The sequence below is a fragment of the Phalacrocorax carbo genome, chromosome 1 (genome assembly GCF_963921805.1).
Source record: "Phalacrocorax carbo chromosome 1, bPhaCar2.1, whole genome shotgun sequence".
Classification (NCBI taxonomy): domain Eukaryota; kingdom Metazoa; phylum Chordata; class Aves; order Suliformes; family Phalacrocoracidae; genus Phalacrocorax; species Phalacrocorax carbo.
The window spans coordinates 67453714-67466476 of record NC_087513.1 but is presented as its reverse complement, the minus strand read 5'-3'; the positions used below and the strand labels follow the sequence as shown (position 1 = coordinate 67466476).

The window sequence follows — 12763 nt, the reverse complement described above, 5'->3', positions numbered from 1 at the left end:
AGGGAAATCCTGAGCGTGCAGCTGGGCGAGTGGAGGAGTAGCAATTGCTCCTGTTGCTGGCACCGTGTGAGTCCTGTTTGATCAGCAAGCCTATGAGTAGTCAGCATGAGGCTTCTGCACATTTGAGATGAAGAGCTGAAACATACTGAAAAATCAAGCCTTCCATAATGGGAGGGAATGGGAAGGTGTATATGGAATATCAGGATGGGCACATTTCTCTGTAAGGCATTTAAAGTGTTCTTGCTGCTGCAGCCTTGGCCCTACAGTCCTGTGGAGAAAGACCCTTCCCTCTCCATTCCACTCCCCCTTTTTTTTAAAAAATGGACTTGATATTTTTTGGGAGGCTCTACCCTTTATGAGAAGGAAGGCTTAGGAAGACAGTACTCTTGTTTTCAAGAAGTCACTGATGACTATGCCATATTGTCAGACCCCAAGGCTAGAACATGGGTGTTGCATAAAATGAGATCCTACCCTACATGCTCGAGAACAACTCCAGCTCATGGATTGTATGGATTAAGGCAGAAAACACAGCTCCTTGGTCTGCTTTTAACCTCAGTTGCACTCATTAGCTGCAAAAAGATGCTCCAAGGCCAGACAAGTGTAACAGAATTCCTAAACTGGTTAAATCCCACAGCCCTACTCACGAGTCACCCTCATCCTTGAGGTACCTGCATATTTTCAGCCACCTTTCTTAGGTGAGGCAGGAGTATACGTGTGACTCTGGGTTGCTAGGCTCAGGATCTGGGAAGTGACTTACACAGGGGCATCTCTCCCCCAGCAGCTGGGGTTTTCTGATGACAGGAAACCTGAACCTGTGGGGAATGGTGGATACCAAGTCTGTGATCAGCTGTCCCCAGGTACCCCTCAGGCACCAGCACAGTCTTCCCAGAGTCCCCCAGATGAGGTGGAAAGGGGTCCATCGCGCCCCGTGCACAACAGTGACACTGCAGGCGCTGTCCCCTCCCTGTCCCTGATAAGGGACTGTGACACGGCAGCTTTGGGTTTGTGGTAACCTTCCTGCCACCACACTGCTCCCCGAGGGCTCCACAATTTGTGTTGGCCTTGGGGCGGGTATCTGACGCCAAGGGCAACGCCTATGAAGCGGGAGACAGCAGGCTGGGTAGTCTTGAGTTCAGTGGCAAGTCTTCTGTATCTTGCTTGACAGGGGTTGAGTGGATCCTGCTTACAGCAAAGCACTTGAGGGATGTACTTAATTTAAAGTCCATCTTAAAAGTTTCAGAGAAAAATTGCATCTCAAAATTCTCTGTGGAAAAGAGCGGCATATTTTGATCAACTCCGAATGCCCTATATATATTATTGCACATTATGTGTACCGTATAGATATAACAGTGTACAGATGCAATGTGACAGTTGTGGTATATGCTTTTTGGATTGTAATCTCTTTGTACCAGCACCACCTATAAGTGTCTACATACTATCCCAAAGGGACCTGCCATCTTCCGATTAATAGTATCTGCACATTGGAGCAAGTTAGGAGTATTTCACATATAGACAATCTGTTTTTATTGCTTTCATCTTTACAGCCAGGTGTGTGATCTAAACATCAGGCAGAAACTTCTCCAATAATCTCCTGTTTCAAAACATCTTAGAAAATGACTGTTTGGGATGGGCTGATTTATAATATATCCGTGGCACACAAAAACATAAACAGAAGCCTCAGAATTACTTGGAAGTTTCCTGTCTGTGTCTCAGAGGGATTTCTGTCCTCCCATCGTGGGCCTGGGCGTCTAAGGGATTCTTTGAAGCCAGCAAAGAATTTGCAACCTATAGACAGTTTTAGCAGGTGCAGTCTGAATGCAGCATCTGTTCAACTCAGCTGCAAAGATGCAGGTTGCCTTCCCTGATCCATTGCACAGGAGAGCTTGCTTTGTGTGCACGTGTTTGCCTCTGATCGTCTCTCTCATTCCTGTGCAGAACTCCACAAAGGTCAGTTTCATTAACCTCGGGGTTATGCTTTGTGTAAATATGCATGTTTAGCTGATTTGCATGGGAAATGTCATTTTCCTTACGTGCCTCCCATCCAAATGTTAACCCAGCCTGAGCCTACGTAGCTTGTGAGAGGTGCTGCGATGATAACTGCAGCCAGCACAGCTGTCCTGCTCAGGCAGTGCATGGCTGCATATGCCTGATATTTTTGTACAGCATGTTCAGCTGTGTGGATAGTAGAGGTGCCTACATGTTATCTGCCATATAGTCCTACACGTTGGCAGATGGTGTGTGCATTAACACACAGTATGTGCTGATGTCTCTGGGTGCATGAGTTTCTCTGCGGCCAGCTGGCGTCCAACACATGCATTGGCACATGCGGCTCGTGAAGTTGCTCTCCTTGCCGCAGCGTGCACACGCAGCAGCATGTGCTTTGCATGGGTGCGTGGGCCTCCTTCCCCAGAGGTGCAGAGCTACACAGATGTGAGCAGTAGGTTTGGGGCTGGCTCTGCTGCGTGCCAGCACCATGGAAAGGAAGGAGCTGCAGCACGGAAGGGCTTTGCTTCCCCGCCCTGCCCCGCTTTTCTCTCTGCCTCACTGTAGGGGGGAATTTCACATTGAGTTGCCATCTCTTGGACAAGATTATTTCCTTCTGGTTTTCTCTGGATCTGATCCTCAGAGAGCCTGAGCATTGAACTAGCTCCTGCTGAATTTGATGGAAAATCAGTGGTAGACGCAGCAGGCTGCCCCTGAGGCCAGCAAGAGGCCACGATGCTCAGCACTCCTTGGGAGCACTGCCTTGGTGTGTCGCCCGTGTGCCTGCGCACACCGCTGCAGCCCAGGGATGTAGAAGGGAGGGCTGAGGCAAAGAAGACATTAGAGCACAAGTGACATATCTCAATATAATTTCTAAAACTCTATTAATTGAACAGATAAAATACCTCTGATCTATTTTTGTTATTTTGTTACAAAATATTAGCCATTTGGACTCTTTGCTAGGTGTGACCACACCACTTTTCCCAAAGGAAGCTTTTCTTGGTGATATTTACAGCAGGAAACAGGTACAGACAGACAGGTGCTTTCAAAAGCCTACACACAGGTAACACTTCTCTTGTTAGTTTTTTAAAAAGACACATTCAGATGGGGTCGTGACTAGTGTTGAAGAGCTGGGTGACTTCAAAGCTGCTGTCCCAGGCATGGCTGTGAAAGAGCGGGCAGGACAAGGACAGCTCTAGCTCACAAAACACTGCTGGCAGTCCCTGGAGCCTACACTAGCACAGTGAGGCAGCTGGTGGAGCAGGAGATGGGGGAGCTTGCTCAGCAACTCGCATTTCAGAGCAGACACCCTGCCAAGCAGCAGTGTCCTTGATTTAGGGCTCAGATTTGCTTTGGAAACCTCACAAACACCTGCAGAGAGTTGCAGGTTGAGCTTTCTGAAAAACATGCAACAAAACTCAAACTCTTACAGCTCAGATGCTTCCAAACCTGGTGGTACATTTTTTGTGAAGAAGTCTGAGTATTGAAATTCTGGTTGTGGACCATACCCACACCTTTCATCTACAGGTCTTGCAGAAAACCCTAAGTGTTGCTACTACAGTGGCCCAGATTATGGCATTAAAAGTACTACAGCAGAGGACAAACACTGCATTAAACCCAAATTGTTTGCACTAAGCATGATTCTCCTGGTGCATTTTTCCATCCCTTTGCTACTGGTGTGAACAGATTAATTTCACTGGACCTGCACCAGCATGAGCAAGAGAGAACAGACAGAGCCTGACAGTTTGTGTAATGCAGCTCTGTAGACCTCAGTAACCCCTTGCTCTCTGCCACCTTCCAGCAGAGCCACCTTCCCGTTTGGCCACTGAGTACCCAACACCCACTGCAGAATGCTTTTTACTGGGTTTCTTTTTTCTCTCTCCCCTCCTCCTTTATTACTGAAGGATATGAATTCGGCAGCAGAAAGCCACTGGTTCATTTGGGTCAATCTAATCTCTGCAGCAGCTTCCTGCCTGATCCCACCACCTGGAAGATTGTGCTAGGTTCACAATCAGAATCGCTGCTGTCAAGAGCTGGTGATTTTTCTTCGGGCTGGTCCCTCTAGGTGAGCTGTGGCACACATGTTGTCCTTCATTAGGTTGTCACTGACATGCTCCTTCTAGCCTGCACTCCATCAACGATCAGTCTCTGTGCAAGGGTGTCTGTTCACAGTACTACAGCTGCACTGAGTCTGTGTCTTGCTTGCGTGTGGGAGGGCTGTGGGAGCAGACAATACAATAGATCAGATGAGGTGTAGACATGCTTTAAAGTGCTTGTCATCCTTCGATACCAACCTTCAAAGGAAAAAAAAAATCTGTATTTTGAAGTGAAGGCCGAAGGGCTCAGCTACACAGTAGATTTTAGAGCAACCTGTTCCATGACAACCTGGAATAGAGTGGTTTGGTGTCTCTCCAGCTAAACCTGACAGAAGATGTTGTAGCCAGCAGACTAGGAGATAGCAAGAGTTATCTACATTTGCTTCTTTGTCCAAAGCTCAAGGCCAGCATTAGCCTTTGCAAGGTCAGGGAAATGGAGCCAACTCTCCCTGAGAGACTGCTGTGCCTCAGGTTCCTTGACACTTCAGTTAACTTGCTTCCATCCTTCATCCGGCATGAAGAAGGGAGTCTCATGGAAGCTTCCTTATTTCTTTACATTTTTGTAGCTCTCCCAATCAATTATTAAAGCAGCAAACCTCTCTTGTAGGAACTTCATAGACATTGTTATAAATATTTTATCTAAAAAAATTATTTCATCAAGTACCTTAAGGTTTTTGTTGTTGTCACTTCATGTTAAATGTCAAGTGAAATCTAATTTATTTATTTTAACACACACAGAGACCTCCAGTGGCTCACTGCACTCTGGGAAAAAACAAACAAGTACTGCCAATCCTCTTAGACAGTGAAGTAACCACTGAGAAGGAGGGCAGTGACACTGCCTCCTGGATACCACCCCTTTTCACCACTGCAGTGAGTAAAAATAAAATGGCAGCCACGCACTACACTGACCGGCCAATGGCAGGTGCCACACATATGCTTTCCCAGTAGGCTGTGGGCAGGTCGGATGAGATCCTGGCTGCTGTGAGGTGGCAGGGTGTCACCCTGGAGCAGCAGATCAGGGCCAGCTGTCAGCTGGCTGCAGGGTGAGAGGCTGAGCCCTGGCTTGGGGTGAGGGCCTCTCCCTGGGCCCAGCTTTGAGATGTAGAGCATCCTCACTGCGCTGGGGGCTGGCTAGAAGGAAGCTCCTCTGGTCTGGAGGGAGACTGGCCTTCTATTCAGCGTTTTCTTACAACCTTTTCTGTCTTATGCTTCCACAGTCCTCCCTGAGGCTTTGACTGTTGGCTCCTGGTCAGTACATCTGCTATTGCGTAGAGAAGCAGTAGCCTAGTGCCCTGCTCCAGATAGCTAAGCAAACAACTTAGACCTGTTGGCACACCTGGGTGCATGGGTCAGCCTCAGAAATAAGGGTACCTGGAAGTAAGCAGGATCCTGCCCTGGAGGCATTCAACCCCAACTCCTCTCCACTTCCCTAACCCCAGCTGGGCTTATGTCCAGGTCAAATACGTGAACTCTTTCATCTGAACATTTCAACAGATCCAGCAGACATCCAAAGAGCACTCAGGGGAGCCAGTCCCTGATGCACTGTGGTTTTTGTCACTGGCAATAGCCCCAGAGCTGAGCATACTGGCACAATCCCTAAGGAAATTGCTGTGTGGCCTTTACCGCACAAGGTAAAAAGTGTTTCCTGCATCTATCTTCACTGTCCGTCTTTCCCTTACATTTTGCACTTCCCCACCACTGCCAACAACTCCTGCCACTCCTCACCCAATGGCTGTGTCATCAGCACCCAGTGCTCATGTCTCAGCCTCGCATAGGAAGGACGGGCATTTCTTTCTTTCCTTCCTAAAAGAAAATAAAAATAAAGGCCCTAAAAGGCATTCTGTCCTATTTTAAAACCCTAAATTTGATCTTCTTAAGCCTTGAAGGGAGACAGAGTGAGTGAGTGAGACCAAAGCCGGTAAGCTAATTAATACCTTCCCCTCCCTACTGCTCAAAGAGATTTTTTTTTTCTAAAAATATATCCATAGCCCATTTTTAATGCCGCCTTTCTTCACATCAATGTCCCCAGTAAAGCAGAGGAGTTGAGCTGTCACCTCTATCTCAGGATCTTCCCCTCCCCTCACTTTGAAGCTGGGATAGGGAGGGAGAGAGGAGGAGAGGCCCTGGAGCCTGGTATCTTGGCAGCTGTCCTATAGGAAGGGCTGATGGAGGCAAGAGGAGAGCCAGGAAAGAGATACAGATGGGACCTCACATGGGTAGTCCCCAAAAAGCCCCTTTCCTCTAACAGAGCAGGAAGAGCCTAGGTGAAGGGATCATCCACCCCAGAAGGTGAATGTAACACTTGGCTTTGCTTTCAGAATATAAAAAAGCAGGAAACACAAAACCAGCTAGAAGGAGGACAGCAGAGGTGGGTCTGTTTTATGCTAGAGAAGACAATCTTTGTGTGTGTGTGTGTGTGTGTGTGTGTGTGTGTGTGCGCGCGCGCGCGTGTGTTGAGGTGGGAGGGCGCTTCTTGGTGCCATCTCTTTGGAAAAGTACTCATCCATTCCAGGAAGATCCCTGGGCTTAATCCCTCCCTTCTGCTCCCTCAGAACTGCTCGGTGTTTCCTTTAGCAAGCATGCACCATACATACGCTACCATACAGGTGTATTTACATGTGATGAGGTCTGCTAGGTCTCAGCAGAGGTCTCTGGTACAATGCTCCAATATAACAACAGAGAGTTTTGGTATACAGAGTGAGGCCATCTTTGCGTTGTACTGCAGCTCAGGACAGTCTCTCCTCCTCTTGAGCTTTCTTTCACTCGTGCGCTCCCTCACATGGAACCGGCTGCTGCAAGGAGATAATATTTGAAGAGCGATGAGGAGAAAGCATGGCAAGTGGTACAAGTTCTCAGCTTCAGCTTAGCAGGCAGCAGCAGCAATGGCAGGGGAAACTCCACCCCCGGGAGTGCCCCAAGGTTGGTCCTTGGCACGGGTGAGTCCATTTCTCTCTGAGGCTGGCGAAGTTTTGGGGTGGGTACAAACCTATGGCCAGGTAAATGCAAGGCAGGGAAGGAGGTTGAGGAGTAGCAACCGGAAGACACAGTGCCTATAAAGCAGCAGGTCATCAAGCCTCTCAGGAACAGGGCAGCAAAGTGCTACATGGGGATGGCACGAGCACAGGAGGCCAGCTGGGCTGGCAGGGTGTGAGGATGTGTGAGCATGTAGGTTGGCAGTTTCTATAGATGGCTCCTCACAATTAGCATCATCTTGAGGGGAGACAGGGTAAGAGTTAGGTCAGTCAGCTTTTTTTTTTTTTCTTTTCTTCTTCTTTTACTAAAAAATAAATCACAAACTAGATCTCTGTAGGCAGAAAGGGTCCCTGGGAGGTGGTGGGGAAGGGAAGCGGGGAAGTCTGTGCTGTTTTGGTGCTGGTGGTGTGGCTACACGAGGCTGCGTGAGCCACTGGAGTACCTGCGCCTCTGAAGCAGGGAGCTGGGGGGGCAATACTGGTGGGGGTGGTTGTAGGGAGGTGGTGGTGGTGGGAGGGGAGGCTGATGGACCAGCTTCATGGGGGTCCCGGGAAGCCCACTGCCCACACCGCGCCAGGGGGTGGAGGTGCAGGAATCAGAGGTGACGTAGCGTGTCAGAGTCTGGTTGAGGGCCGGCTCCATTCGAGCGAGGCACGGCTTGTCCAAGACAATGACTTTGACAATCTGCTGGCACTGTACAAGTGTCCCCGCCGAGGCGGGGTGCGAGGGCACCAGTGCTGTCTCCAGCCGCTCCCGTGGCATGTTAAGACGCGTGCTGGGCTGCATTCCACTCTCGGGCCCCAGGGCGGAGTTGTGCTGGTACGTTTGAAGCCTGTTGTGAATTGACACCTAGTTTAGAAACAGCCAAAGAAGCATTAAATGTTACAAGACTTTTCCCATCTGCTGCTACTGGCTGCCCTGAACCCCTGCCACCAGCCAGCCTCACATGCATTAAACCCCTCTCCCCTCAAAAAAACAGAACAGGCGCAACCCCCCCAATAGCTCCATCGTCCCCATCTAGGCCTAAGTGCCCCTGTCCTTTCCATCACGTCAAAGGCAGCAGGGCCAGCGTTCCCAAATGCAGTGCAACTTTGATTATCCAAACGGCACAGGGAACGCAAGTCAACTCTACGAGTGGAGGCATCCGTGAATTCTCATGGTAATGAACAGACCTTGGAGGTCATGCTCTTATCCCCACCAGCAAAAAGGGAAGGGGAACCACACAGCAAGGTTTCAGATAATCGAGGTTGTACATTTCAGCAAAATGACGGTATCTGAATCTGAGATAGAGAGAGACAGAGAGACTCAAGCCTTTCCCAGCTCCCTGCCTTTCTGAGTAGGAAGGTACACCACATGACCGGCTAATCTGTTTACAAAGGAAAAAGCAGAAATCTGACATACTCTAGCAAAAGGCAGCTCCCTCTGATCCATTTGATGGTTTGTCAGTGAAAGGAAATGATTTTCAAAAAAAAGAAAAAAGAAAGAAAAAATGCCCGTCTAGCTCATACAATGATAAAAGAAATTCATGATGAAATGGCAGCAGATTAGATAATCTTAAAGAAATGGAAATGCTCCTCTGCTAGCAGAGTATTACTTGGGCAGCTGAAGGGGGAAGGGAAGCAGGAGGTCATCAGGGTCCCCACAGAGAGATGCTGATAATGGAGTCAAATAAAGGAGCTCACTGAGTCCAGTTTGAAAAGGAGGAGCTGGCCTGGACTGGGGGTCTCTAGGCGGGGAAGCACAGCAGGAAAACAGTGCTTTACCAAACAGCGGATGAAGTTATAGCTCCTCCTGGCAAGGACATGGGCTGATGGAGACCCCAAACCAGAGCAAAGTTGCAGGCTTAAAACAGAATGTTAGTCAAGTGACAAACCCTGGGTAGGAAAAAAATGCTTGCAGTTTGGCATGGCACTTCCAGCTAGGCAGGGGTACAGATGGGCAGATGGGAGAGTGGGAGTGCCCTGATGGTCTGGGATGTTGGGCAGCAGCGTCAGCAACAGGGAAGGAGAAGGTGTGGAGTGGCCAAGCTTCCCACCATGCTGGAAAAAGGATAAGCTGTCTTTCCCTACTCAGGCATGGAGGTTGCCCAGACTCACTGCACAGCAGGACATAATATTGTGTTGATATTTATTCAGGCAGTGAAACATCCCCTAGAAAAAACTGGGCCATGAAGTGCTAATGACATTAAGATACATGGAAGTCATTCTCAACAAGGAAACACTCCTCCCAACAGGAAGAGGATATTAGCTGGGAGAGGCACTTTCCCCAGGAAGGGAGTGTCTGCAGGAAAATGGGGTGCTCTTCAGGGAAAAGAAGCAGCACCCACTCCCCACAGAGAAGTTGAACTCTTCAAGTAAATATACTATGACAAGAGGGGAAAGAACTACCCTGGAAAAGGGCTGATTCAGGACAATGGAGATATTCCAGGCAGGGAGAGAGTAGGAAGTAGTAGATAAGATTTTCAGTGTGAAGATCGCATTTTCCTGTTTCCTCACAGGCAGTAGGAGTATGGGTGTCTGTGAAGAAACAGGCAACCCACTGGATGCTAGACATCCCTGCAAAGACAGATCTACACAGGATAGCCAAGCTCCCTACCCAGGAAGGTGAAGCTGTAGGAAAGTCTCTGGTATACAAAGGCCATGCCTAGTCCCCTTCAAGGGGAGATGGAGAGACAGGGCTGCAGAGATTGTGCAGGAAAGCTGGGCTGTGGGGAATTTGCATGTGATGCTGCATGGAGTTAGCATGTCAGGGAAGTCTTTAGTGGGGTTCTCAGTCTCCCCGTAAGCAGTGGGGTGGGTTAGTCTACAGCGTTTGGGAGCTTGGTCCATGAGGGATGTTACAGTTATAAAAACGGATTGAAAATGCTTTGAAGTTTAGTTTGGATTTGAAAGTTGTATTACCCGTCCTAGCAGTAACTTTTAATTGTATCTCTGGAAATTGGTAAAATTGTCAGTCTGGCTGGGGAGGCATTGATTAAAACCTGAGAAAAGAAACAACAGAGAATGTGAGAAGAGCTGAAGTGAGAGAGAATTACTTACCTCAGCTGCTCTGCACTCTACTTACCTCCACTGTGCTGTCCGAGACCTTCTCCCCCAAATCCTTCTTGCCTTTGAAATAAAACAAAAGATCTCACTCATGAGGTCTGTACCTTTAGTCAAGAGCTGGCCCTCATACTGTGGACGGGAAAGCTGAAGGGAGAGGTACAGGGACAAACAAGACTCCTGACTGTATGAACAAATCCAGACCCTCTTCAACCTGATAGCCACTTAGTGAGGTAGCGGGAGGCCCCTTTGGGGTCCTATCCTTAGGTCCTGATCTCAGTGACATTCTAGTGAGTTGGTAGCCACTCACCTCTGCGCTTTATTTTTGCTGGTATACAAGCCAAGGCATGAATGGACACAAAGCCTTTGATACAAAGAGGCTGGTCCAAAGTGCTGGTGAAGAGGCGGGAGGGAGTTGATATGCAGCTACTGTGTTGCATCAGTTCAGGGAAGAAAAAATGGGCCAGGTTCTCCAGCAGTTACCTATGCTCCGTCAATAATGCCTGTTTGCTAGATATTGCAGCTACAGCCTGGGTAATGAGACTTTAATGGCTTTTCCAGGGTATTTGAAGAATGCATATGTTCTCATATTTCCACTATTTACCCAAGGCTACAGGATACAAAACTAATAATTTCTTTTTGCAGTTATTCTCACAGGAATCAATGAAAACTCATTTGCAAAGGCAGCACTGCTTGACCAAGAGAAGCTGGGTGTCCTCTTACCTGTTGGAGAGCCTTGCTTAGACTGCAGCTCCATCTGGGCTCCATTGGTCCTTAGTGAGAGAGTCTTTGCTCCTTGCTGTTTCTCCAGCTCCCCTGCAAGACAGGCATACAGAAGTGAATGAGGAGAGGGATGGAGGGAAGGACAACAGCATATTGAAGGAGCAATATGGGAAGTCAGCAAGGAGAGTTAATGTAAGAAAATGACAAGAGAATTCCAAGAAGGGAGAGAGAGAAAGAGCCAAGAAAAAAACAGAAACTGGAGAGGACTTGACATGTGGAGGAACTTGTATATGTCCAAACGACCTTCTGTGTAAATGACTTCCATTTACACAGAATAGGTTATTGATGCACAGGAGGGGACCACCTACTTTGGCTTATCAGTTTTTACATGGAAAGGCCATCAAAGGCTACATGGACTTCTAATCTGTGTAAGACAAGCCACATGGGGAAGAATGCAGACTGCTTGTCCCCTAGACATTTCTGGGGTAAAGGACAACTCTGCTAAGGCTACCAGACCTGTACTGTACTTCCCAGCTACCTACAGATCATATTTGCATAGTCGAATAAGTATGGGATGGAGAAGAGTCTTCTGGGTCTGACAGTCTAAGCTTCACTATTCCAGGCCACTGTATCATACACCCTGTCTTACAAGCATCTTAAGTAGTTAAGCTCTTCCATTTCTCCTGCTGGTGGGTGGTCACAGAGCCTGACTGTATTTTCACCCTTTAGGTGAACACAAGAGCAATCCTGTGCAGACTTGTGCTACTCATCCTCTTTCCCCCTCTTCCTGAAGAACCCATTTCTTTTACCCTTTATCCCTTGTAGACACATGCAGTGTGATGGCATTGGAGTGTGAATTGTATTAGAGGCCCTTACATTCAATTCGTATCTGCTCCAGCTCTGTCACTTCTGCTATTGACTCTTTAAGATCTTCCACAAACTTCTGCATTTCCTCAGCACCCAGAGCACAGAAGTGTAGTACCTGTTTCTTCTCTGAGCCTGAAATTGGAGTCACCAGTGTGATGCCATGGGGGTAATCTGTAAAGAAGATGTGTCAACAAAATAAAGAGGTGTTAGGCATTCTTGCTGGAGTAGTTGACTGCTTTGGTACCTCTGCAGGACAGAATGTTTCCAACATGAATTTGTCACACAGCAAACTGTGGGTACCTGCAGCATTGCAGACCTGCAAGGGAACAGAATGGCTGAGTTGCAGCAGCAAGGCAAGTGCTGCCAGCACCACAGTGCTGCCAAAACCAGAGAACTCTAGCTCTTAGGTACACTTAGTGCAACATTGGCTCTGGGAACCTGAGCACAGAGGTAGGACTGTAAAGGCCTTCTGAATCTGTGGAGGAGTAGACAGTATATATAAGGGGCCGAGAACACACATCTTTGGGAGATGCAGCAGAGAGGTTGGCTCCTGGAGTTAAAGCCAGAACAGCCATTAACATCTGCAGTGGCAGCACTTGTCCCCAGTCTCTACTTCCATCAGCAGAGAACATGGCAGGGCTGTTAGCGCAGCATGGCTGAGGAGCTCATTGTCCTCTGCAGAGAGAACGGTAAAGAGAAAGATGAGGGTTTGTAGGTCTCTGCTTAGTGTTCTCCAACATGCAAAACACAGGGGAATGTAAATTAAAGGACAGAGAGTGAAAATATCACAACAAAAGGTCTTGTATTTTGAATATCAGGTTGGGTGCAAGAAATTAGTGGCTGGAGATTCAGCCAAAAGAAGCGGGAGAATGAGGGTGTGCAGAGAACTTGTTACACTTGTGACTGGACTTTCTCTACCTTTTGCTCAATGGCCAGTGGTTTCAATGTCTTTTCTCCTTCCCTCTCACTTTTCTTGACATTTAATTTCTTTCTTCCCCTGACCTGCTTTCTCTTCTCCTCCACTGCTCCTGCATCTGCCTGCCTTCCCCTCCCTCTTCCTTTATCAATCTTAAGCAAACA

At 48.1% G+C, this 12763-nt stretch overlaps 1 protein-coding gene across 4 annotated transcripts in view; it reads right to left on the bottom strand.

Moving 5' to 3' along the window:
• Positions 1–2835: 2835 nt before the first annotated feature.
• Positions 2836–12763, bottom strand: part of IQSEC3 (IQ motif and Sec7 domain ArfGEF 3) — a 106089-nt gene continuing 96161 nt past the window's right edge. The window contains exons 11-15 of one of the 4 annotated variants that reach the window (XM_064458065.1): positions 11693–11854; positions 10817–10909; positions 10116–10159; positions 9953–10032; positions 7815–7901 (exon numbers count right to left, since the gene is read on the bottom strand). In XM_064458065.1, the coding sequence (XP_064314135.1) occupies positions 9958–10032; positions 10116–10159; positions 10817–10909; positions 11693–11854 (374 nt within the window). In that variant the 3' untranslated portion in view covers positions 7815–7901; positions 9953–9957. Of the gene's footprint in view, positions 7902–9952; positions 10033–10115; positions 10160–10816; positions 10910–11692; positions 11855–12763 lie in introns of all 4 variants that reach the window. The other 3 variants (XM_064458072.1, XM_064458058.1, XM_064458082.1) reach the window with 3 other exon arrangements.